A 27820-nucleotide genomic window follows, 5' to 3' on the forward strand; every position below is an offset into this window, starting at 1 on the left:
GCCTTCCTCCATGGAATGGATGAAATATCCTAACTCTTAAGTGTCCAGACTTCCCAGCCCTCCCCCCAAATGCCCCCTCTCCCATCCATCGTCATGTCATGTAGTTAATGAATAGACTCACACTAGCGTTACAGTGGCACTCACTGCCTTTCGTGAAGTCACAGAAGAACATAAATATGAATTTCATGTTATTGGTCCCTGATTTTTTAATGCATTTAGGTTTGATTTGATTTGGGGAGGGGAAGGGTGAGAAAAGAGAGGGGGTAGCTTATCCTTGTCCAGAAGTTTTTCAAAAGCCACTAGTACATTGCAAGGGATGAGTTGAATTAGACTGTGGGTGGGGTGTTGAATGTAAATCTATGATCTGCTGCATGACCTTCACCTAATTCGCATGATAAAACTCACTTAGAAAGTACCAGTGCACAGATATAGTCCAAATGCAGACAGGGATGTATGTAACCTAGAAATAACATTTAAAACTTGTAAATAACAAGAGGCATTCCTCTTGCTTTATTACATAAGAAGCCCCCTTGTCTAACGTCTCTAGAAAACATTGAAAAAGGTCACCCATGCAAATTCAACGCTCAAGAAAACCCACGCTGAGAACTGACTGGGAGAAAACCGCTTCACTCATCAGTACGGTCAGGAGTTGACCTAGACTCCCCAATTCCCTCTACATCAACAGATTGGCAGGAGAGGGGGGCGGGGGTGGGAAGTCCCATCTAACCTAACCTAACCTCTGCTCTACCCGGTGCAGTTGATACAGACAACCCCAGCAGACCATGATCATTCACACACACTAGGAGCTCAGGCAGCCCCCCCCCAGCGCCCCTAAACACATGCTGCAGCCCCCCTACCCAAGATACCCAGTTCCCCCAGGTACAGGCAGCTTACCGGGATACATAAAACACCCCCACACCACCCCGAAGGCAGAGGCAAGCACCTTCTTTCCCTGGCCAGGCGTCTCCGAGGAGGCTGCTGACATCACAAAGGTGTCACCTGGCAGCCTCATTGTCATGTGGCTCTCCCCTGGCTCCCCTTCACTTGTAACACGGGGAAAGGGTGAGTCCTTTCAAAGCTGCCAAGTCGGCGAGCTTCCAGCAGCAGTCTGGGAGGGAGCAATCGGCAGAGCCACCGAGCCTGGCGGCCGGGCATCAGGCCTCGCGTTTCAACTTCTGTTCGGTTCTCCTGTAATGGAAAATTGCTTTGCACAAAGCTAGAGTGTTACTGTTCTTTCCAGCACCCCTCCCCCGCCCTGTCCCCTCGCCAGCCTTCTGATCAGAGGGACAGCGCCCGCAGGAAGGTGGCAGAGGGCAGTCTCGGCGTCTTACTATGTCCCCTGCTTCAGGCCCTGGACCTAGGTGGTTACTCTTTTCCTTTGGAATGGGATTGGTATCAGGAACCAGATGTCCACATAACTGTCAGTGTCAAATCCAAGAAGTGAGCTGCAGAGGAAAACAGTTAACGGCATACCCCCCTGACATACCCCTGAGCACGCGGAGGCTGTACCTGGACAATAACAGGATCACCTACTTGCCAGCCATGAATCTAGGTCTCCTCAGCGACCTTGTTTACTTGGACTGCCAGAACAACTTGATTCGTGAGGTGATGGATTATACCTTCATCGGAGTCTTCAAACTCATCTACCTTGACCTCAGCACCAACAACCTAACCTTTATCTCCCCATACAGTTTCTCTGTGCTCAGCAAGCTGGTGCAGCTCAACATCTCCAACAACCCTCACCTGGCATACCTTCACAAGTACACCTTCGCCAACACCAGCTCTTTAAGGTACCTGGACCTCAGAAACACCGGCTTGCAGATCTTGGACCTGGAGGCGGTCCATCACCTGGGAGCACTGAGGACTCTGTACCTGAGCGGAAACCCCTGGAACTGCAACTGCTCTTTCCTGGACTTCACCATCTACTTAATCGTGACTCAGCTGGACCACCCAGGTGAGGACCTACCTGCTTGGGCATAGAGAAGAGGAAATGGTGGATGCGGAGGGACCGGGTTCAGGAAAGATAGAGCAGAATAGAAAATCGGGGTTAAGTTGAAGGGAAGCCCCATTATTGCTCTGCAGGAGGCCCCTTTGGGGGCGTTTGGAGAAGGACTAGGGCTCGGCAGAAAGAGTTCTGGGATCAGAATCCAAAGAGCTGAGTTCTGGTCCCCACTCAACACTTTCTAGTTGGCTGCCCTGGGGAAGGTCCTGCTTTCTCTGAGCCTGTTTCCTGATCCATACAGTAGGGAGAATAAGATAATGGAACATAAAGATTGTGTCCCATTGATTAGGGCTAGAAGTGAGAAAAGTGTCATAAATACAAACTGACATTGGTAAATGTTAATCTGCTTTTAAAACCCTGTGACTGGGTTTTATTCAGGGAACGTAAGGCACTATTCATGGACAGCATGGAGTTCAGTCAGCACATGATGTCCAGAAGGAAACATGCAATAGGGGTGAGAGGAGGGCCACCTGAGCTACCTGGCCAACAGACGAAGAAAGGCCTTTGATTACTGTTTTCTTGGCAAGATGCTAATCTCATAAAAGGTGCACTGGCAGTGCAGTGGTTAAAGCATTCGGCTGCTAACCAAAAGGTTGGCAGGTGGTTCAAAAGCTTGGGCCACTTCATAGGAAACACAGGTGGCAGTCGGCTTCCGAAAAGATGTGCAGCCTGGGAAACCCTATGGGAAGTTCTACACTGTCCTTTGGGGTCACTTTGAGTGGGAATGGTCTCAGTGGCAGTGGCTATCGCCAGTGGCATGAATCTGCCTGTGGAGGATGGCACAGCAGCACTCATTGCCTAGGGCAGGGGGGTTCCGGGCTGACAGGTAGAGTCCCAAGTCTCACCTGGCAGATCTCCTCTGTGGCTCCTGGGGCACTCTAGTGCCTCGTCCCCTTGTCTGAAGGACATCACTGTCCTGACTGCATCCTCCTAGTCTCCCAGTTCCACCAATACCACCTTCCACCCAGGGAAATCAGGGCTTCACAGAAATGAGGAGTAACTCCCTACAGAAAGGTCCGAACCTATGATGCATTCCAGCAAGATTGGACTGTGGGTAAACAAGTCAACCCTTTCACAACCTTGTCTTCTCTCCCTTCCATGTCCTTGACTGTAACAGTGATTTCATAGAACCAGCTTCATAAAAGTTCACTAGAAGTTTCTACCATGGGTTTTTGTCCATGGGAGAATATCTTTGAAAGATTCATGGCCAAGATGGCAGATGTTAAAGGGAACTGGAGGAAAGGGACCAAGTAGTGACAGCAAGCACAAATGTGCCCGCCTGGCTTCCCAAGGGTGCCTCCTGGCTTGCTGCTTAAAATGTCTACCAGACGGGCCCTGGCCAGGAGTGAGAGGCAAGCCAGGCACGTTAGGAAGAGAATTTAGAGGCATTGACAGTGAGTGCCTGCTTAAATTGTATTTTGTAGGCACCTATCTCTGCTGCCGGGTATTTTAAGTACGTTTGCATAATCAAAAGGAACTGACTTTGTCTGACTCCCTTCTTCCCAGTACTTAATGACAAAAGAAGACAGGAGCACACATCTTGAGTGAGCTGTCTTGCGTCTCCCTAGCATCTTCTCTCAAAGCCCAAAGTGCCTCCTATGTTGTTCACTGACCACAGCTGTGATTGTTTATGGAGTACTCTTTAGAGAGTGTTCTAAAGAGAAAGGCTAACGTCTTATGCATGAAATTTGTTCTTCAAAGGGAGGTCATGCTCTTTTGCCCCCTCCCCACCATAAGTGTTTCCAGAGAAGAGCTATCTGGTAGCCAGGACACCTCCCAACCAACTGAAAGGAGTGGAGTACCTTGGCATCTACCCTAGTCCCTACACTTACCATTGCACTCCCCGGCTTCCTTCCTCAAATTCCTGTGCCTTCTCAGAGTCTCTTTGGACTCTCTGACTCCTCAAATAATTCCAGGATTGAACAGGATGATAAACCGGGTCGGTTTCCCTGTATTTTTTTATAGACAAAAGAGGGTGCCTATCTTATCATCTCATAAACATCCTTCTTTGGGGATAGACAATGCTTTCATCCACTGGTCGATGGGAAACCCCAACACCCACAACTGCTAATACGATGGCCCAGAGGAACTCACAGGCCACTTTATGCAGAAACTCAGACTCTGCTCCAAGTATCCATTATTATCTCCTAAAAGCATGAGTTAGCTCAAGGTTAGAAAATAAGAATAATTCATATTTGGATAGAACTTTGCAGCTGTTAATGAGGTTTCCGACATGGGATCTTATTTTCTTTACTGTGAGTCTCATGTTGACTATTACATTTTGCACCCTATGTATCTGAATGAGTTTCTCAGATGATATTTACTTTTTAAACTTGTAACCTTGCTGTGGAGGGGAGAAATTAGGCTGAGATGTTCCCAATATCAGACAACTCATAAATAGTATTAAAATGATTTGAACCTCTTGATTCCAGATTCATTCCATTTTCCATGAAAGTACTCTCATAAATACTCTCTTAAATCTCCAAATCACATGGTTCCTATTATCCATAAAGTTATTTTCATTAGAAATTTAAGTCATGTAATAAGCAGATAGCTACAATGTCTAAACTTGTTTTCCTACCTGGTTACCATTTGGAATTCACCCAGGATGATTTCCATGGGAAACTAAGCTCTAAACATCATAAATTCATTAGCTCACACTTCCCTTGTTAAGCTAGGTTTCACATCATCTGCCCACATTCAACATGGATGATTCAGTCTGTCTGTCCATTGCTATATACACAAACCACTACTAATCTTCATGCAAACACACATACACCTGACTACAAGTAAATAAATACAAAATATCCCCATACATATTATACATGCATACACACCTATTTGCATGTATACCCTCCATGTAGTTACATAGATAAAAGTACACATGGCACACACATAAATGCACACACAAGATATACATACACACATGTATATAAAGTTGCACACACAGCGATGCAGTAAAATTCATTATCTACCTCTCTTGCCCTTTAACTAGACCTCAGTGTGAGAGAAGCTATTTATTGAAAGTGATTCTCATATGATGATTCAAGGTCTCTGTTGGGTGACATGATTATTGACAAAAATTCTTGGTGAACTTTTTGGTGTTAAGTCTACCTATTTATAACACATTTACTATCAGAATGGTGGTCTTTGGTATGTTCTAAAATAGAATCAGCAAATCTGTCCCCAAGTGCCCACATCTCAGGACCTAGGAAGAATTTCTGTGAAGTCAGTTGAGCAATCTGGTTGTTTAGAAAGCAGGATCCAGTTTAAAGACAGTTCATTTTAGACCAGAAGACACTAAACCTTGGGAAATATTCCACCTGTGGTGTGGTATTTAAATCAGAATCGCAGTGGGATACCAGTACATTTTCCCTGAAAAGTGGGAGAGTAGAATAAGGAACTTGCAGGCAGCATTTCAGTTTATCCTCTCATCCATTTTAGATACTTATTGAGTCCCCATGATGTACCAAACTAACAATGCTCCAGGAGGTAATTAACAAGAAGGCTGGAGCTGTGTATGAAGACTCTCATGAATCTAGATCACACACACACACACACACACACACACACACACAGAGAAAAGGATGTGATAGCCAGCCAACTGAGTACTCTAGTGAGCCCTGGTCAACACAGGGTCAAAACAGACCCACACACTCCATTTCCTTTTTGGTCCAGGTCAATGAGTAGGACTAATTCTTGGCTGGAATGTAATTTTCCAGTCATTGACGTTCTTTGAAGGTGAGAGTAGCAATCAAGCTCTTCCGAGGATATTTGTTGCTCCTTGGTAGGACAGGCAAACGCCTCTCAGGTGCCCTCAAAAACTCACTAAATTCTACGCTCCTGCACACAAGGAATCTGGTCTCATATCCCCTCCTCTACATACCACCCAAGGTCTGATCTAGTGCTGTCCCAGAAAACTTTGTGCAATCCAGGAAATGGCTCTATCTGCCAGTCCAAAGCCATAGCCCCTAGCCATATAAATCTGTTGAGCTCTTGCAGTCTGGTTAGGGCACCTGAGGAATTGAATTTTAAAGTATTGTCATTTCAATTCTAACAAACTGTAAACAGCTACACATGAGGCTGGTGAGCACTGCATATGATTTGGCATGGCCTTTTACTGAGGATGCTTAAACTGGAACCTTAGAGGCCAGTCCCCTTACCACTAGGAGACTGTAGAGCCCAGCCCAGCCCAGAGATTTTACTAATCTCCAAGTGCAATGTTTTTGCCCAATTCCATGATATTTCCTCACAAGCCATTCAACTATGACATATTTATCGTATGCTCCCTAGGTGCCCAATGTTGCTACAATGTGACATGTTGGTTTGTGTTTTGTTGTTTTGTTGGTAAGACAATTTAGAGAGATCAGAAGGAAATAGAGTTGAAATCCAGGAAGTACTGTTCTGAACAACGCAATGCCACTTTGTGATGTAGGACAAGTCCCTTCCCTCTCTGGGTCTTACTTTCACATTAGAGAGCTGGATTAGACCATCTCTAAGGCTCCTTCTGGCCAGCAGTCTCCCGAGAAAGACAAGGCGCATGCACAGGGTGCAAGAGGAGAGTAGTGGTTAGCAGACAGGCTCCCAGATGAGTACACACATGATGGGTAAGTGCTGAGATGGAAGTATTCCTGATGATAAGGGGTAGGGGGACATCTTTAATAAGTATAATTACAAATCAAGAAATCTTGCCATTTCTGACTCACAGTGATCCCTGTGTGTTTCCAAGGCTATAAATCTTAGGGGAGCAGAAAGCCTCCTCTTTCTCCCACAGAGTGGCTGGTGGGTTCAAACTCCCGACTTCATGGTACGCAGCCCATTGCGTAACCTGCTGCACCACCAGGCCTCCTGTCTTTAATGGTGTCTCTTTTACTAGAAAGGCGTAGTGATTGCTCTGTGGTAAAGGTCTCAGCAGGACAATGAACTTCACGCACAGTGACCACCTGTCAATTAGTGGAGGCTGGAGTGTTATGTGAACAGACTTCAGAGGAGCTTCCAGACCAAAATGAACTGGTAAGCAAGGATTGGTGAACTCCTGAAAATCAGTCAGTGATCCCCATGGATCACGACAGTTTGGTCCTCCCCCATCCTGGGGGTGGCACAGATTCAGGCAGTGTTTCATTTCATTGTGCACAGGGTCACCATGAGTCAAGGGCCAAGTTTCATGGCAGCTAACTAAAACATCAACATTTGACCAGAACCAGGCCTTCACCCTAAAGGGACTTAGTGATTCCGACTTTCCACCCAGACCTGGACTGTGAAACCAGTGATTCTCCGGCATCGGTGAGCGCAAGAATCCCAGGCCCCATGTCCTGAGATTTCGGTCCAGTGGGGAAAGCCTCTGTTCTAGATGGTTCTGCCGGCAGCTTGCAGAGAAGCTCTCTATGGTCAGCGGTTTGCACCTGCCCAGGCTGCTCCAATTGGTGGAAACCTTGATTTGAAGCAATCGAATGATGGGTTCATGTGTTCCCTCTAAGAGACATCTGTGATTGGAACAACAGCCCCATAACCAGTAAGAAGGAGACAGTGAGAAATCAGAAAGTGACAGATTCCCGGGGGTAGGTTAGGGGTGGTTGTAGGACAAGGAGTATCGGCTCTTAAATTAGAGTCATGAAGTGGTGCTGATGGAACCCGAAAAGGGGGCCCACAAGCCAAGGAGGAGTCTAGGAAAGGGTGCTGCAGGGCAGGTGGACAAAGCCGCTCCAGGGCCCTTGCAGATAGCAGATGGGTTGGTCACGTGCTGCCTCTGCTCCAAGTCATTTTGAGGGCCCTGTGCGTAGGGAATGTCTTTGTTCCATTCCAAAGCTATTTCACCCCGTGTTCAAGGCTGCCGTAATAGGCCAACGGCCCCATTTCAACCCACCGCATACAAAGTCATTCCTAACTGTGCCAAAACCTGGATTTCCACAATGAAGTCAGGTTCCTGCTCTATTCCACTATTTATACTACCCCATTTCCTCCATCAGGGAAATTGCAATGGTGACCAGAAGCCAAGAAGACAAATGGCTGGACAGCAGACAGTTCCAAGGCTGTCACCCACTGGCCCAGCAAGACTCTCCGACCTTGCACACACTCTGCCCTTGCAGCTCTTCCTGCAAACCACTGGAGGACAGTGGGAGGGGTGGTGGTGGCTGGCGGGAGCAAGAATAGCCCAGTGATCCCTGAAACATAAGTCAAGAGTAGGGAGCCTTTATGGATTTGATATAATCCCTGGGTGGTTCTGGCACTCCCTAAACCAGCCTAGTTGGGATCCCTGAGACTAGGTGACCCATGGTTCCCTGGAGCTCAGAAATGTCAGCTATTCTTTCATTATTTTTGGGTCAGCATCAGTCTGGCCCCTGCAAGGCAATGAATGATGCCAGGTGGGGCAAAGCAGCCAACCTTGGTTTCTGCCTCTCCAGGGCTGAGGAGCTCCCCAACGTAGAGGCCATCTGGTGAAGTAGATGCAGCTGGAAGGAGAAACTGGGGACCAGCCCTAGGGGTCTGCAACATTTTTCTGGGGAATATAAAATATATCCTGAAGAAAATGATAGGTCCCTAAATGGCTTTGTTGGTGCTATCAGTGGCTGTGGAGTTGGTGGCAACCCAAGAACAATGGAATCAGACCATTGAGATCCATAGGGTTTTTATTGGCTGATTTTGATAGTAGGTCACCATGTTTTCTCCCTAGTCCAGTTTAGTCTGCAAGCTCCTCTGAACCCTAGTCAGAGAGCAACATGCACATCTCCACCTATAGGCAGGTGGTGGCCCTGCTCTGGCTGCGAGTTGGATCTGAGTCTCCTACATGAAAGTTGAAACTTTTGGTCCAAACATTTTGGATTATGGGGCTGCATATTAGAGAAGAATTGGGAGTCAGGGAAGCTTGAAGGGCAGTCCTTGAGACTCCAGGATGCACACAAGGGAGAGAGGATGACAGCCTATCACAACAATGAAGATGGAGATGTGTGGGCAGGTGAGAAGAACCCAGTTTGAAGGTAGACTTAACAGGACTGGAGATGGGACCAAATACTCTCATAGCCCAATGGTTTTACCTTCATAGCTTCTGGCACAACTCTAGGAAATTCATATTAATTTAATTGTTGTCTTCTTGAATAGACTGGATGTTGGATGATAGCAAAAGAGCCTATCTTTATCTTCACACTGAGAAAATGCTCCGTTAATACTTACTGAGTAAATTTATGAGATGTAGAAAGTAAAAGAAAGGGAGATTAAAGGGAAGCTCCTAAGACTTTGGTTTGGACATCTGTCTTGCTGAGATAGATACTCTCAGTGGAGGGGTATTGAGGAGGTGAGAGAAGAAGCCACGTCCCATTCAGAGCTTGTTGAATTGGAGACCCCCATGAGCTAGCCAATAGCAGTAAAAATTTGAATATTTTCTGTGAAACTCAAAGGAGTCCTTATGGCCTAGTGGGTTTAGCAGTGGACTGTTAATGACAGGTTGGTGGTTCCAGCCCACCAGCTGCTTAATGGGAGAAAGATGAAATTCAGAAGCAACTTGGCTCTGTCCTACAGGGTCGATTTGAGTTGGGATGCTTCAATAGCAGTATTTTTTAAAATTATTATGAAACTCAGAAACAAGAAAGGGAATACGATATATATGCAGAAACCCTCAGCTCATTGGTGGTCATTGAAGCAAAACAGTAGATAAGATCCATCCAGGGAGTATGTCTGTGTTGTGATAAGAGTTGTATGAGCCCCCAATAAAATGATTAAAAATAATCAATCCAGGAAAAACATTTAAAATGAGAGAATAATATGGCCAAGGACAGAAGTTTGGGAAAATGTCAACATAGTGCCATCACATTTATTTACATATCTTCTACAGATTTGTTGTGGTGGACCAGGACTCCCCCCCACCAAAAAAATAAAATAAAGCCCACTGCCAACAACCCTACCCTATATAAGTTTTCTGAGGCTGTAAATCTATAGAAAGAGATTGATTCATTTTTCTCTCAAGGAGTAGCTGGTGGATTTGAACCACCAACTTTAAGTTATTGGTTCAACATTTACGCTATAGCACCACCAGCACCTATAGGAGACAAATTATCATATCAAGTAAGGAAGAACAACCTATGGCTGGGGAGGGACTGAAGAAACTAAAGAAGAGAAAGAAAATCAGGAAAGGGTAGATTCATGGAAGCCAAAAAGTTCCAGAAAGTGAGAGCACTTCAGATACAGACTGAAAGCAGTCCATCAGATTAACTACCATAGTCCCTGCTGGTCGAGGTGAGAGCAAGTCTAGTGGTGGGTTAGGGATGGAACAGCAGGGAGCTGAAAGAGAATGGGGGTGCCGGGGGGACATGTAATCTACTCTTCTAGGAGGCTTGGTTGTGACTGGAGCAACCGCATGATGGCTGGAAGGGGAACATGTGGAGAAGGAAAATAATTTTAGGAGAAAAGAGGTCCAAGTATGCGTTTATCTGCTGATGCGAAGGAGCAGATGCAGAGAAAGAGCACAGTCACCGTGGGGAAGGAGAACTGGTAGGGTGAATGGATGGTCTTCAGGACCAAATGGAGAGGGAAGCCTTGCCCTAGAAGGGTACCTCTGTTCAGTCTGCAGAGAGATAAATGAAGGCAGAACAGACAGGGATGAGTGTGAGGTTGGGGGTGCAAATGAATTGAGGGGAGCCTCTATTTCCCTACGAGTGAGACCAAAGGACAAAACCAAACTCATTGTCAAGTCTATTCTGATTCATACTGACTGTAGGGGACAGAACAGAAGTGCCCTATCGTTTCCAAGACTTCTAATCCTTATGGATGCAGTCTCACCAGAGTTTTCGTCCCTGGAGCTTCTGGATTTGAACTGCTGACCTTCCTGTTATCAACTGAGTGCTGAACCACGAGCATGAGAGTTCTCTAAGATAAACGACAGTGACTTTGAATCAATAAAAACACACGATCTTGCATGATGTCTTCTATCAGATCTCCTTAGCATCAACCCAATTCTCTGATCATAAAATATCCTTTTGTTCTTGAGACACTCACATCCCATTTTGGAAGGCTAAGACGGGATCTGGAGCCAGGCTGCCTGGAGTTTAATCCTGCCTCCACCACTTGCCAGTGGTTTAACTTTGGGCAACGTAATTTCCATGTGACTCAGATTTCTCGTCTGTAAAACACGAGTGAAATTTTACCTATTTATGTTGAATTGTAATAATTAAATTAAATGATTTCACATGAAAATCTGAGAACTACACATAATAAGTAATCAACTAATGTTAGCTCTGAAGAATAAGGCAGTTACTTGGAAGACTAAGATATGCTTGACCCAAGCCATGGTATTTTCCATCACCTGATACCCTTGGGAAAGTGGGACAATGAATAAGGAAGATGACAGAAGAATTGGTACACTTGAATTATACTGGAAGTTTTATGGATTTCCAGAATAGCAAGCAAATCTGCCTGGAACAAATGCAACCAGAAAGTTCCTTAGAACTGAGGATGGCAAAAGTTTGTCTCATATACTTTGGACATGTTATCAAGGGAGACCAGTCCCTGGAAAAGGATCTCTTACTTGGCAAAGTATAGGGTCCATTGAAGGAGGAGGAGGAAGAGGAAGAAGAGACTTGATCATCGGGATTGACAGGGTGGGTTCAACAGTGGGTTCAAGCATAATACTTGCAGGGATGGTACAGGATTAAGGCCATGTTTCATCTGTGGTACATTGGGTCACTATGTGTTGGAATGGGCTTTATGGCACTTAACAACAATGACCAAATATTAACTATCATGGTTGCTACAATCCTTAACTATCTGAGTGTCAAGTTGGGATATACAGTAGGAGGAACATGGTGTGGGCTCACAGAAACAAGCAGGGGTAAGCAGTGCTATGATACTGCCTTTCTGTTTGGATACATCAGCCACAGGCATCCCGATTTGAGAGCCTCCAGCATTCCTGGAGGGAGTATTTTTTTAAGCTCTTAAAATGACCCATAAAAGTCCCTAGCCTGATGCCTGACCCGTATCAGATGCTCAATTATATCTTCGTTACATCAGAACAGTTACAAGAGACTTGGCCTTTCCTTCGACTATAATAATGAAATAACTGGCACATCTGATTCATCCAAGTAAAATAAGCTTAGGGCTAGAACTAAAGTCCTGCTAGATAAATCCTAGGAATTTTCATTTCTTTTCTTCTCACTGTCAAGATTCTTGGGCCACATTTGGCTAAGCTGAGGTGCAAGAATTGACATCCATGTTTGACATTTGCTGGAAGTTAGAGCAGGAGACCTGGTGGCATAGTGGTTACTTATTGGGCTGCTATGTTAGACAGGGTTCTCTAGAGAGATAAAACCAGATTGCTGATAATTTTATATATATATTTATAAAGATAGATATATATAACACAAGAGATGAACTGTTAAATTATAAACAGATAGATATATAACACAAGTAATGAACTGTTAAATTATAAACAGATAGATAGATATATAATACATGAAATGAACAGTTAAATTATAAAGCAGTACAAATGGCTCAGTGCAACTCACTCCCGTGAGAGAGTTGTGAGACACTAGCAGTTCTTCAAGTCTTGAGGGCCGTCCAGTAGTCCTCTGTAGAGAGAGAGAGAGCTAGGCTATCCCAGAACAGGCAGCTAAACAGACAGGCAGGTCACCAACTGTCAGCCAGGTCACCAACTGTCAGTCCTCAGCTCCAGAGATGTAAATTTCAATCATGTGGTCTTAAAGGAACCTCAACTTAACAGCAACACAGCCCACAGGCTAGGCGTCCCACAGGTAGTGTAGCCTGTAAATTGAGGCACAGAACAAGCAAGGCAGCCACACACTGGTCCGATGATCAAAGAGCGAAAGACAAGAAAGGCGAGGCTCACCGAGCCATTTATCTCTCTGCCTTTCAATTAATCCCCTTTGTGTTTATCGGCCAGGCTGGCACAATAAACAAATTATCTCAGCTGCTAACCACAAGGTCAGCAGTTTCAAACCACCAGCTGTCCCGTGGAAGAAAGATGAGGCATGCAACCCTTGTAAAGAGTTACAGTCTTGGAAACTCACAGGGGCAATTCTACCTTTTCCTACAGCAGTGGTTCTCAGCCTTCCTAATGCCGTGACCCTTTAATACAATTCCTCATATTATGGTGACCCTCAACCATAAAATGATTGTTGTTGCTACTTCATAACTGTAATTTTGCTACTGTTATGAATCAGGCGACCCCTGTGAAAGGGTTGCCCAACCCCCAAAGGGGTCGCGACCCAGAAGTTGAGAACCACTGCCCTAGAGGATCGTGATGAGTTGGCAGTGAAGCCATGGCAGTGAGTTCGACTTTGGAAGTCAGAACACCCACACAGCATACACGTGCATGTGCTTTGATGCACGGCAGTCCACGACACTTTCAATAGTCTCCTGAGTGCCTGTGTCCGCCACTGGATTTACAGCTGTCCACAGAGACAGACATGACTTCTTAGAGCATATGTTTCTAGTGGGATGAAGCTATGTAAAAGTGGGGTGCAGTCTTTATAGAAAGAAGAGTAAATTTAACACCTTGAGATGAAATGAGATTGATGTAGTGGAAGGTAAGCATAAGCGGAGCTGAATAGAGAGAGGAGGGAAAGGTAAAGAATCAGATAGAAACTTTGCCAGAGGTCAGGCCATAGAGTGTCCCATGGGTCATGAAGAGACGTTTGACTTTATTCCGTGTGATGGAAGGTCAGGAGAGGATTTGAGTAGGGAGTTGGCATGCTTTAAGACTAACAAAGCACTCTGGCTACTACATGGAAGAGAGACTATGGGGGTAAACCAGGGACGCAAGTTAGGAAGTGATCACAGTTCAGGTGGTAGTAACATGGACCATGAACGTGGTCTAGAGGATGGCAAGAAGTAGAACGTCTTTTGAAGGTAAAGCTAACCCAATGTGGAGAGAGAGGGGGGAAGTAAGAGGGCTTTCCTGGCTGAGTTACTAGTGCCATCGCAGTCGAGGGTGGCTCTCCCAAAAGGAAATTCATGTTCTCAGGGTTTAGGAAGCTGGAAGTACAAATTCAGTTCATTGGCTCGAGGGGAAGGCCCCTCTCTGTGTGGCCTCCGGGGGTAGGTCTTGGACCCTTTTCACTGTGTGTTCCTCGGCTCCTTGGCAATCTCCATGTGGCTTTGCATCTGTCTCCCCTGCCTGTGCTTCCTCATCTCTATATAGGTCCAATCTGCTCTTCTTTTTCTTTTCTTTTTTTTAAATTGTTTTATTAGGGGCTCATACAACTCATCATAATCCATACATGCATCAATTGTGTAAAGCACATTTGTACATTCATTGCCCTCATCATTCTCAAAACATTTGCTCTCCACTTAAGCCCCTGGCATTAGGTCCTCATTTTTCCCCTCCCTCCCCGCTCCCCCCTCCCTCATGAGCCCTTGCTAGTTTATAAATTATTATTTTGTCATATCTTGCCCTGTCTGACGTCTCCCTTCACCCACTTTTCTGTTGTCCGTCCCCCAGGGAGGAGGTCACATATAGTTCCTTGTAATCGGTTCCCTCTTTCCAACCCACTCTCCCTCTACACTCCCAGTATCGCCACTCTCACCACTGGTCCTGAAGGGATCATCCACCCTGGATTCCCTGTGTTTCCAGTTCCTATCTGTACCAGTGTACATCCTCTGGTCTAGCCAGACTTAATCTGCTCTTTTTGAACCTCAAAAGTGGTGATTGGTTTTGAGATACATTGATGATGGCCTCATTAACAGAACAGAGAGTGTCCTATTTCCAAATGGGATCACATCCACAGGCCTAGGATTTAGGATTTGCAACAACACAGCTTTTGTGGGAGACACAATTCAATTTGTAACATTCCTAAGTTTCTACTGAGGCGACTGGTGAATGAACTTTCCTAAGTTGGGAAAAACCACAGAGCTTGACGAACGAACCAGCCCTCCACCCTCTGGACTTCTCTGAACAGAAGAAGGTTACTCAGCAGGGTCAGCCAGCTCTGCTAGGAGTTGTTCGGTGCCGTAGAGTCCGTTCCAGTTCACAGCAACCATGAGTACAAGAGGAAACACCACTCAGTCCTGCACACAGTGGTGGTCATGACTGAGCTCACTGCGGCAGGCACTGCATTCATCCATCTCATCAACGGTCTTGCTCTTTGTCACTGACCTTCCACTTTACCAAGCATGATGTCCTTCTCCAGGGACTGGTCTCTCCCGTTAATATATCCAAAGTATGTAAAATGGAGTGTTAGCATCCTTGCCTCCAATGAGCACTCTGGTTGTACTTCTAACTAAAGAGATTCAATTTGGTCTTCAGGCAGTCTGTCGTCATCTCAACACGCTTCACCACCTCCATAATTCAAAGCATCGGTTCTTCAGTCTTCCTCACTCACATGCTGCCTGACTTCCCCATGCATGTGAGGTGATTGGGAATACCATGACTTGCCTCAAGCACACCTTTGTCTTCAGAATTACATCTTTTCACTTCAACACTTTAAAGGAAGTTTTGTGCAGCAGATTTGCCAAATGCAATGTCATTGCATATCTTTACTGCAGCTTCCTTGAGCATTGACTGTGGGTGCAAGCAAAGTTAGACTCTTGACAACTTTGACCTGTTCTCTGATATATGGGGATGTTGTCTGTTGGTCCAGTTGTGAGGATTTTGGTTTTCCTTACATTGAGTTGTAGTTTGTACTGAGGGTTTCAGTCTTTGACCTTCATCAGCAAGGGCTCCACATTCTCCTTGCTTTCAGCAAACAAGGTTGTGTCAATTGTATGTCAGGTTGTTAATAAGTCTTCCTCCACTCCTGATGCCACGTCATTTTTTATACAGTCCAGCATCTCTAATTGTTTGCTCAGCATACAGATGGAATAAGTATTGCAAAATACTGATGTACGTTTTTCCTGATTTATTACTTTTTGGGTTTTATTGACTGCTTCCTGGTCCATGTACAGATTCCATCTGAGCACAATGGATGTGTACCGGGATTCCCATTCTTCTCAATGTGGTCCATAGTTGGTTATGTTCCGCATAGTCAAATGCCTTTTCATAATTAATAAAGCACACGTAAACATTTTTCTGCCAAAACTAACTGGAATAATATGTGAATTATATGTCACAGTAACCCACAGTAACCCACAAACATCAAAGAATGTTTCCTTTAGTATGAAAACCTTTGCGTGTTTGTTTGTTTTACTATTTATAATAGTGGTGTCATACCATATGTGTTCTTTCGTGATTTGCTAATTTTGTTCACCTGAGCATCGTCCAGGTTCATCTATATTACAAGGTGTTTCAGATTTATCAATATTCTTTAACGTTGCATAGTATTCTATTATGAGTATTTACCAAAGTGGTTTAACCATTCTTCCATTGATGGGTATTCAACTTGTTTCTATCATTTAACTATTGTGAATGGCTCTGTGATGAACATACGTGTACATGTATGTGTTCATGTCATGGCTCTTGTTTTTCTAGGATAGATACCAAGTAAAATGGTTGGTGAGTGATATGGTGTCTCTACTTCGAACTTTTTAAGGAAGTGCCATACTATTTTCCATGCTGGTTAGACCCTTTTAAAGTCCAACTAGTAGGGATGAGGGTTCCAGCCTCTTCACACCCTCAGCAGGATTTGTGTTTTGGGTTGTCTTTTGTTTTGTTTTGTTTCTAATTTTGCTATGACATCTGGGTCAGATGATACCTCATTGTTGTTTTGATTTGCATCTCTTGAATGGCTAATGATCACAAACATTTCTTCATAATTTAGTTGGGAATCTGAATGTCTTCTGCAGTGAAGGGTCTGCTCGTGTTACCTGCCCCCTTTTTTTAAGTCAGATAATTGTTTACTCAGTCTCTTGTTATACATGCCAAAATCTTTGTGTATATATCATTATAGTTGCCACAACTTTTATAACAGGAATAATTGTACATCAAATCATATTTCATGTTAACTCCTTATATAAAAATGGAAAGTAAAAATGGCAATGTAATCTCTACTTCAAAATGTTAACTAAGGTCGCCTAGATAACTAATTTATAATTAGCTATTTCTAGTAAAAAATATTCACTTTATCCCACTAGGCAACTGCAGTGGACTACTTCCCAGAACTGGTAAGCACAGGAAGAGAGAGAAAGATGTTCAAGCAGCAGGCAATGATTATGGTCCTTTCACACAGCAGCCTCTAAGTGGCTAGTGAAAATCCTAAGATGATTTTATAAATGAGAAAATGCATGCATTTTAGTAAAAATGTCATATTTCTCACAGTTGAAATTTCCTTAGATATTGCACGTGTTAAGGAAATCTTGGTTTTTCCTCACAATGGTGCGTCAGGAATTGAACTAGGCAGCCTTCTTTTTATTTTCCTTATTGTGTTTCTTATGTTTCTTTGGGGTTTTTTCTGTTGCTTTCTCTCTGTCTTGACTGCACTTCTATTTTTGCACACATACCTGCTCAATTTAATCTGACTCTGGGAAGGATTCTACGTGATAACAGCTTATCTTCAGGACTCAACTTTCTTTTCTTTTTTGCCAAGTCCTTTCACATCTTTTTCTTTCTCTGTTGCATCCCTTGACTTCTTTTTCTTTTTGAAACAAACTATCCTTACTCTCTGACTCTGGTTCTGACATGGATCTTTCTGAAGATTTAAGGGAACAAATTCTTCTTTTCCTTTCTCTTTTTGCCTTATTTTTTAGCCTCATCTTCAGAATCTGAAGAATTGCTAAAGGAATCAGAGCCTGATGAAGAAGATGAATTATTGCTTTTTTTATGCACTCTCATTTCCACTGAATAGTTTGTCCCAGGTCTCATTAATTTTTTCCTCCAAATTCAGCCAGTGGCTTGCAGCCCTCTTTCTTTTCTAGTTGTTCCTTCACTTCTTCACATGACGGCCTCGGAAGAATAATTCAGGTAATCTTGTCTCACTGGCCCTAAGGAGTAGACTGGGCCCCATGATCTGGCCATTATTATTGGTTTCCTATAGAAGACCTAATTATTACATTTCCCTATGGTCCTGGAAGGCTTCAGGAGTACAGTCATTGACAAGGGAGACCCAGCCTGAGAGACCACCAAAGTAGACCCCTGCCCATTTTAAATTAGATCACTTATCTTTCTCTTGTTGACATTTTCTAGAAATTTTGAGATTGGACCTTTGTCCAATATATCATTGACAATTTTCTTTTCCTAGCCTGTGGCTTCTCTTTTTACTCTTTTAGAGAACTCTTTTCAAGCACATAAATGTTATTTTTAGGAGGTTTTAGTCATCTGGTTTATCTTCTATTGTTTGTGTCATTTCAGTTATGTTTGATAGTGTGCTTATGCCATATATTCATTTAGAGCCACTAAATTCATTCCCATTGTCTCATTGAGAATCTCTATAGCTCTGGGTTTGACATTTAAGTCTTCATTTGATCCACCTTATGTTTGTTTTAGTATACAATGTGAGATATGGGTCCTGCTCCATTCTGCTGCAAATAGGTATCCAATTTGGTCAAGATCATTTGTTAGAGAGATTATCTCTTCCCCATTTAATGAATTTTGGCCCTTTGCACATAGGTGGATGGATTTACTACTGTTTCATTGGTCTGTGTGTTTGTCTTTGTACCCGGACCAGTCTGTTTTGACTACCTTCACTACCTTGTTGGTTTTGAAGTGAGATGCTTTGTACTTTGTTATCAGGAAGTGAAAGGCTTTCTACTTTGTTATTCTTTGTCAGTAATGCTTTGTTTATCCAGTCTCTTCCCGCTCCATATAAAACTGGTGACTATCTCTTTTGAAAAATTATTTTGGATTCTGGATTAAGATTGTATTCTATCTGTTAAGTGTTCCTGTCCTTTAGCATGGAATATTCTTCCATTGATGTAGGTCTCTTTTGGTTTTTTGGTAGCAGTATTTTCTAGGCCTTTTGTTTGGTTGGTTGTTTTTTTGTATAGGTCTTTTGTTTCTCTGATTAGGTTTACTCCTAAGTATTTCACCTTTTTGGAGGCTATTGGAAATGGTATTCATTTCCCTTTTCCGGTATTCTGTTTCAGAGTCTGCTTGTACGCGTAAAGGGATTCAGTGGAGTTTTGTGTGATGGCTTTGTACCCTCCCACTTGAACAATTCCTCTTTGATGTCGCACTGGTAGCATTTCCAGCCCTGTCTTTGTTTATCCCTCTTTCCTTCCCTGCTACCTCAGAGAAGGGGGCCCTCCCAGTTCAAAGCTCTCCCTTCCATCTGGTCCTAGAGACTATTTGCTTTTGCTTCTTTGGGGGCTCTTATGCTCCTTGTTTTTTATTCATCTGTCTTGCAAGAGGTACAAAAAATGCCTCTTAGATTTGAGAATGGGGGTGGGAGACATCTCAAATACTTTGGGCATGTTTTCAATAGGATTTGCCCCTGGAGAAGGATATCATGCTTGGCAGAGTAGAGGGTCAGTGAAAAAGAGGGAGACCCCCAATCAGACAGTGGCTGTCCCCTATCAACAACTGTGACGGTGGCGCAGGGTCACGCGGTCTGTTGTTCGGTTGTGCACAGGGTCCATTTGACTCAGAAGCGACTCGATACATCCAACAACAGCCACCGTTCACTGAATGCTGCCTCTTCCACGCTAAGGACGTTGGTACAGATTGATATCCTTGTGGTCCCTTTCCTGTGGCCAAGTGTTCAGTCAATGGCAGTGACCCCGAGAATTAATAGTACATACCATTTAATTCATTCCCCAAATGTACATTGAACTAGTCTGTGCTAGGTGCCATTCTAGGAGATATAACGGTCAACAAAGCAAATAGAAATCCATGTCCTCATGGAGTTCATAGCCTAGTGGTTAAAATATATCTTGATACATAAGACTGCGATGATAGAAATATAACCAGGTCACTTTAACAACCATTTTGACTCTCTCACAATTTAGAAAGCTAAAAGTCTAAATTCCGGACATCAGCTCTAGGGGAAGACTTTCTGTCTGCATAAGTGAAGGTCCTCAGCTCCTTACAACATCTACGAAATTGTGTCTTCCTCTGGGTTCTCGGCATAGGGACCCCGGGTGGAAAGGGCACACTTCATTCCCAGATCTTTCATGGTGGTAGTCCGTTTCCTCCTGCTTGGCTCACCTTGTCTCCTTTTATCTCTGTAAGCTAGAAGGCCACACCCCGGGGAAAGGGAAGCCGGGGCTGCGACCTGGGTAAGAACGTGTATCCCACCTTCCTCCATTTACAACCAACTGTTGGATCACAGCAGATCATAATATGAGAGATGATTGAAGCATTACATAACTGCCACACTACTGAAAATTATGGCTAAGCCAAAGTGACTCACTTTATATGAGGGCACAATGCAATCTATGACAAAGGCAGACAAATGGCATAAATGATCAATTTGTATCCTTGACAAGCTCATGATTTAGCTGAAGACAAATAAGAAAGCAGACAAAATCTTGTGTATCTAATAGTGCTCAGGGGAGTAAGGCAGGATTTAGGAAAAATGTAGAAATTAGAACTTTTCCTGAGGTTGGGGAGAAGTTTTTGTGAAAAAGTACTGAGCACAATAGAAACCAATGTTTCCTCTTCAAGAGATAGCTACAGTTTAGAGAAGAAAGAATTCAAATCCCTTGCTCTCACCTAGCATTGCCACCAATTGGAGGTTGGCTTCCTCTAATCAGCACAGAAGGTTCCAAAGCCAGCATTGCCTTGGGTCCTTGGAAAAGCCCTCACAGGCATAGTAACTCTGGAGTACTGAAACCACAAAAATCAAACTCACTGCTGCGAAGTTGATGCCGATGCATAACAGCCCTACAGGACAGGGTAGACCATCTCCTGTGAGTTTCAGAGACTATAATTGCTTACGGGAGTAGAAAGTCCCATCTTTCTGCCATGGGGTGGCTGGTGGTTTTGAACTGCTGAACTTTCAGATTGCAGTCCAACCCATAACCACTATGTCACCAAGGCTCCTTGGGAGCATTCACCCCTGGGAAATGCAAAAGACCCCTGTGTAGAACTGTAGTCCTCACTGTAAGCCAAGCAAATGAACAACCCCGCTTATGACTGTGGGGTTCTGGTCTGCTTCTTGAAAAGGAGGCTTCATGGGGCTCCCAGACTAACAAGTGTGGTCCTGGGCCAAAGAACCTCTTCCTCCTCCATGAATCTGGTTTGGGCAGACAGATCTTCTACCTGGGAGATGTGTACTGTGTTTGAAATGAATAAGAGGTGGCTTATGTTTCCCTAGGAACTATTTGCAGAAAGAAGTTAAACATTAATGGCGTCTGTAACTGGACCTGGGAACCCTAACTGGGGCAAATGTTCCGCGCCCACTGGAGTCGGGCTGGGAATAAAGAACAGCGTGGGATCTAGTCACCTGCCGTGGACTTGAATGGAATCCTCTGGAGTTGTACAGTGCACGGTGCACACTGCAGTGCCTGGTGGCCCTGTATGAGAGACCCAGAAAACCAGAGGGGGCAGAATCGATGAGCAGGGCCTGTGGCACGTAGATAAGATCACATCCTCGCAAGTGGCACTAACAGTGTACTGGTACTATGCACCTAGCACTATGCTGAGGGCTTCATGCACCTTTTCTCATTTAATTCACCCAGAAAACCTATGTGGTGACTGCGGTTATGATCTCCATTTTACAGACGTCAAACAGATTTAGAAAAGGTATCGAGTTTACAGTAGAAAACATATGCAATAGATAAGGAAAGACACATTTTGAACCCCGAAGTCCAATCACAAAGCCCTGGGAGAATATTTGTTTAAAAGTACTCCTCCCATTGAGAACCCTGAAGGTATGCACAGCCCGGTGCTCTCTGCGGAGGACCAGATATTCGAATCAACTCTTGAGTCAGACAAGTCCAGGCAGGAGTCCTGCCCTGGCTCTGCCATTAAAGGGCTAGTTCAATTCATGAAGCTTTAAGAATGCATTAATCTACCCATTCTGTAACATAGGAATATTTAAAACTAGCCTGTCGAGAGTAGAGGTTGGTTTTGTAAAGAACCTCACATGGTTCCTAGCACATATGAGGCACTTCATGATTAATATGGGTGTGTCCCATGTCTAATGTCATAAAAGAATAAGAAAAGAGATATATGACCAACAAGCTAAAAAAGAAAAAATGCAATAATAAAAGAAGGCAAGACAGGCGCCTAGGACATAAAGCACATGGACCAGTTGAAAACAAATACTAAGATGTTGTTATTGTTAGGAGCCCATTAGTAAGCGCAGACTCATGGCAACCATATGTACAAAAGAACAAACACTGCCTGGTTCGGCAACATCCTCACAACTGTAGCTGTGTTTGATCCCATTGTTGCAGCCAGTGTGTCAATCCATTGCTTTGAGGGTCCTCTTCTTTCTCTCTGACCCTCTACCAAGAATGATGTCCTTTTTCAGGAACCGGTCTCTTCAGATAACATGTCCAAAATATGTGAGACAGAGTCTTGCCATCTTCATGTCAAAGGAGCATTTGAGCTGCACTTCTTCCAAGACAGATTTTTCTTGTTGTTCCCTGACAGTATTTGCGCATTTCTTAGCCAATACTGTAATTCAAAGGCATTTGTTGTCCTGGTCTTCCTGATTTGCCATTAATCTGTCCGTTAGTTGTCCTGGTGTGGCTTGTGTGTTGCTCGGATGCTAGCAGCTAGGGTACCAGTATCTAAAGGGCAGCAGAGTCACCTATGGTGAGCAAGCTGCCCAGCTTCCAGACTAGCAACAGACACGGAGGAAGGGACAGGCTTGTCTACTTCTAAGGGATTAGCAGCTAAAAGCATTCAAATATCAAGATAGTCAATAAATAGCAGTAAGTGTATCAAATGTCACCTGAGCAAGTAAAAATGCAGTTTGTTCAATGGAACAAAAGACAAAACCCAATTATAGACAGCTTATTAAAAACATACTTTAAATACAAGAGCATAGGAATACTGAAAGGAAAAGAATAGGAAAATTTACACAAGAGAAATTTTCTATAGCTACACTAATGTCAAACAAAGTAGATCTCAAGTCAAGGGGCATGACTAATATGAGATACGCTCGATTTAGAAAGGCGAATCTATCAGGAAACAAAGCAGCTATAATTTCGTATGTATCTAATAAATGTATCTAATCGTTTCAAAATATAAAAAGCCAAACCAATAAAACTCTATGGAAAAATAAATGCACAATCACAACTGGTGAATTTAACACATTTCTTCCAGAAGTTACTAGACAAGTAATAGCCTGGTGATAACTAATAGACAAAATACACAGCTCTTTTACATCACCACCTAATTGGCATACATTTGTTTAAGGAAAAAAAACAGGCTAGAAAGAAAGTCCTGGTGATTATTTTTAAAATTCAGCCAATGAAAACCATCACAGCAGTCCAATCGCGAGTCCATCCCGAGGATGGCACAGACAAGGTTGTTAGATTGCCTGGGTTGTCAGGAGCAAGAAGCAGCTGACTCAAAAGCAACTAGCAACAATTGGCACAGCAGAACACTGTTGCAACAAAGAATACACATATGGTTCAGGGCGCACATGTGGAACATTCATTAAAATTGGCTTCATAGTCAGCCACGCAAAAGTTCTCAAAAAATTCAAGAGATGGAAATCATAGAAACGATGTCCCAGAGTGCAGTAGAATTAAACTATCATTTAAAAATAAAATAGATTACTAGAAAATCCCTGAATGCTTACTCAGGACTCAGTCAGTGCCTGCTGGTTACTCTTACTGACATCGAGAACAGTAATGATCAGGCAGAGAGGATGCCTTCAGACGCCAAAAGTCCGCCTAGAATGGGGAGATGAAGTGCATATTTAAGTAACCAACGTGCAAGGTAGAATGTGAGATAGATACTTTAAGAAGGATTCATGCGATGCTATGGGTGCACAGAAGTAGAATCATTCATGGGTCCTCTGAACTACGAGGACTGGCGCATCAGAAAAGGCCTCCTGGAAGTAGCTGCTTTTTCAGTGTGAAGAACTTGCAAAAAGTGGTGAACGAGGCCTCATCTTAAGCAGAAAGAGCAGTCAGTGTGCAGAACTTAAATCTAAGACAATGTATAGTCAAATTTGACTGAGGCACAGGGTGGGTTACCAAGAGTACTGCAATGTTAAGTGCACAAAGGCAACGGGACAATAGTTATCGGCTTTGCATGCCAGGTGGGGTGGGTCCTCAGGATGGTGGGGGAGCTGGGAGAGAGCTTTGGGTCAATAAGGGAAGAGCTCTGCTGGGGGAAGAACAGCCCAGCAGGCATGTGGGCCAGAAGAAACAGCCCAGGCAGAGAAACAGGCCAGAAGACAAGCGTCTGCACCCCGACAGTGGCGAGGAAAGAGGGGAGTGAGAAGCAGAAGTAGAAAAAATCAGGCCTCCCCACGCAACAGAGCCACCCACACCCCTCACTTAACAGCAGCCTAGCAATGCATTAAATTCACTGCCTAATTGCTCCTTTCAAGGTTAATGCTCCAAAATGGGGAAAATGTCTGTTTAATGTTTAGTCTCCTCTCTGCCACCCAAGCCCCAATTTGAAAGCACAATCTTAAAAAAAAAAAAAAATAGATAGAAATAAACCCCCAGTCACACCCCAGACCCTCAAAACCCATAGCTTCCTTTCTCAAAAAATATCTGTCTTTGAATATTCCCATGTTGCTGACAGTTCTGTCAGGTGACCTGATCCCTCTCTTGCGAGAATTCCTGAATAGCTCCCAGGAACCTCCATCCTCCTCACCAGCCCCACTCCTGTATCTCCCAGGCCAAGACCCAGAGCTTCTCTGACTAGGATGGGAAAGAAGTCTGATGCCTTGAATTGCATTCCTGACCCATCACGCTGGCCTGAAATGGAGACCAAAGATCCCAAGCCCTCGGGGACATTGTCCCACACTCAGTCTAGAGAGCAGCGTCTCCCCTCCCTCGCTCTGTGATCACTGCCCACGGTGAATGTGATACACTCAGGGCAGATTATCCAGGAAGCTAACTAAGCACAGGCTCACTTGTGCTTGCTTACTCATCTGTAGTCACAACAGTGGCACCTGTTTTTTGTGTGGTGAATAACCAGTGAAATGGTTCACTAAATATTAGTAAATTAACATGTCAGCCCCTACTGACCTTGCTACCTGGGTACTCCATCCCTGTCAGAGACAATACATTTGAAAAGAAGTTTTGACTCTGTAGGAAAGTTCTGTGGGGTTGGAGTTAAGACACATGCCAGTCGTACCAGAAGCTGAATCTTTGATATATCGGGAAGAGGGGTGGGAGGAGTTAAATTGTTCTCAACAGATTAATGTAAGCACAAGTAAGCTTGTGCTCGCCTTGCTTACTAGGTAACCTGACACTAATACACTGCCTGCACTGGCTTCCCCTCCTATAAGAGCAAGTTACTCAACAAGACCACATGCTTCAGGTGGTCTTCCAGAAAGTAGGAAATAACTTCAGCTTCACTGATTCAGAAGCAAGGCACAGGTAAGAGTGTCCACCTAGGAAACGACTTGAAGATCTTTCAGGCCTGGACAGCTCCTTCCAGCGCCCACTGCCTCCTCCCCAGTGAACTCACTTCTCCAACTTCTAATGCAAATCCCAACTGATTTTTCCTTGTCTCCCTAGTGACAAAAACTTCAATGCCTTCATTAAAGTCTTGCTCTAAAGACCAGAAGAAGCTTCTCTCCACACACTAGCTTCTGTTTGTGTCTCCCACTTGTGCAAAACCAGTTCTAACAGTTCCCTCCTAGTTTGCTCTAACCATGCCGTCTCCAGCATTCAAGTTAAGAAATACCTGTGCATCTCTAATTCCTTGTGTGTAACACAAGGATGGGGATATTATGTGCATGGAGGTTTTCTATGAGAATTAAATGGGCAACATTAGTAAATCAGCCTGTGGTAAGTGTTCTGTCTCAATCTCAGGTGGCAGCCCTGAATCTAAGCGTATTTATTTCATGCCTACTGGAAATGGTCCCTTGGGCTACTCTATGGGCACAGCAGCATCAGCGTGGCAGTGAGGTGGAGTATGCAGAGCTAGAAAATCCAAGGTGGAGAATCACTTGCCTTCCCAGCTGTGTTAATTCATCCTTTCAACTACCATGAAAAGAAGATCCAAAGAGAGAATCGGGTATCTTGGGTGACAAGTTTACAAAACAACAAAGTGACAGAATCCACATTTAAGCCCTGGTGGTCTGGCTCCAGGGTTCCCTGTTCTTTCTGCTATCTACTGAAGTCCATGTGCTAGATATGAGTCGGGTTCCGAGAGGTGACCAGGACACTGAGTCACCTCCCCCAAAGGGCTGAGGATTCAAGCAGGTCACCTGATCAGACAGTGACTGCCAGCATCACTTTGGAGAGAGGGAACTGCTCCCCCTTGTCTCTTTCTCCTAAACTCTCTCCCATTTCCCTTGCAGTAAGCACTGGGAAGAAGGGACAGTGCATGATAAGCATTTTCAGGGAAGCCTAACCTGCTCAAAGTGAAGCCAACTGGGTTCAGATGCCCACCCCACCCCCAGAGGGGGCAGCGTTAGTGACCCCTGGCTAGGCTGAACACACATGAAAAGCAAGAGTCAACATAGAGAGGGAAATCAGGGGCCTGGAGAGAGGTTCGCTGGAGGTGATGAATGATGAACATAGTCCACCTGTGTTAGTCCAGGTAGACTAGAGAAACAATTCATAAACATGCATATGTATATAAGGTAGAGGTCTATAAACAAGAGGAAAATTGAACGTTGAGAAAACATCCCAACCCAATCCAGTCCAGTCCAAGGCCATAAGTCTGATATTAGCCCAAATGTCCGATACCAATCTATAAAGTCCTCTTCAGACTCACAAAACACATTTAATGAAGCCAAAGGCAGTAGAAAGTCTTTGGGTCCAGTGCCGTTGTAAGCATCACAGCGCTGGCAGGGGTCTCTCTCTGTGGCTTCTCCTGCTTCCAAGGTCTGGTTGCGTCCATGTGGCTTGTCTTCTGCAATGTCTCCCAGGAGTGGCAGAGAGAAGTGTCTTCCACCTCCAAGGAGGAAGTACCAGATTTCCCAGAATTCTCAGGAGAAGGCCATGCCCACACAGAAGTCTCATTGGCTATGATCTGATTGACAGCCTAGACTCCACCCCTACACTCTTAATCCTCAAATTGACACCAGATTTGGTGACTACCACACCACCTTTCCTTCTTGCTGAGGTTTTCAACCTCCCAGTCCCTGATATGTGGTAGCCTCTTCTTCCTTGGGGATCCTGAAGAAGCAAAACCCACTTTGATAGTTCACCTGAATGCAGGTAAGCCTGTGGGCAAGCAGCAGTCTAGATGTGGGTCTTAAACATTCATGTGCAAGCCAATCACCTGGGGATCTGGTGAAGATGCAGATTCTGGCCAGGAGGTATAGGGTGGGACCTGAGCTTCTGCCTTTCTAACAAGGTCTATGTGAGCCCACAACTTTTGGGCCACTTTAAGCGTATCGAGGGCCAGCATCCCCAGGTCCTCTTTGGTACTAGGATCCTGAGAGTTCTAGTGTTTCAGCACTCTGCCTGCTGTGTTTTTCCCCATAGATGACCAAAACGCCACGTGCTTCGAACCCGCAGAGCTGGCCGGGTGGCCCATCACTCGGGTGGGAAACCCACTGCGATACATGTGCATCACGCACCTGAACAACCAGGACTACATCTTCGTGCTGCTCATCGGCTTCTGCATCTTCGCCGCAGGCACCGTGGCCGCCTGGATCACCGGCATGTGCGCTGTGCTCTATGAAAACGCCCGCCGCAAGTCAGACGAGGACGAAGCAGATGATGAGATTGGGCAACGGCTGGAAGTCAGCAGGCGGATTTTTCTCATTAAGGATGAGCCGGACCACGACGGGTTCCCTCGGCTGATTTAGCTGTCAGGGACCACTCTCTGCTGTGCCTTCCCATACACTCCCCATGTTTTCCTTGCCGCCGCCCCTCCCCAGCCCCTCAGGCTGTTTCACAGGT

At 44.5% G+C, this 27820-nt stretch overlaps 1 protein-coding gene across 1 annotated transcript; it reads left to right on the forward strand.

Moving 5' to 3' along the window:
- The first annotated feature begins 1328 nt into the window (after nucleotides 1–1328).
- Nucleotides 1329–27820, forward strand: LRRC52 (leucine rich repeat containing 52). Its single transcript, XM_004706762.2, has 2 exons — nucleotides 1329–1954; nucleotides 27401–27820. Exons 1-2 carry the CDS (start codon nucleotides 1333–1335, stop codon nucleotides 27724–27726), a joined length of 948 nt encoding a protein of 315 aa, XP_004706819.1. The 5' UTR covers nucleotides 1329–1332; the 3' UTR covers nucleotides 27727–27820.

Source organism: Echinops telfairi, unplaced genomic scaffold, assembly GCF_000313985.2.
Source record: "Echinops telfairi isolate 266 unplaced genomic scaffold, ASM31398v2 ScPeMD7_7424;HRSCAF=8462, whole genome shotgun sequence".
Taxonomy (NCBI): Eukaryota; Metazoa; Chordata; class Mammalia; order Afrosoricida; family Tenrecidae; genus Echinops; species Echinops telfairi.

Coding starts and splice junctions, on each gene's coding strand:
- LRRC52 (XM_004706762.2), top strand. CDS start 1,333: ATGTCCCCTGCTTCAGGCCCTGGACCTAGGTGGTTACTCTTTTCCTTT. Junction 1,955..27,400: donor GACTCAGCTGGACCACCCAG/GTGAGGACCTAC, acceptor TTTTCCCCATAG/ATGACCAAAACGCCACGTGC.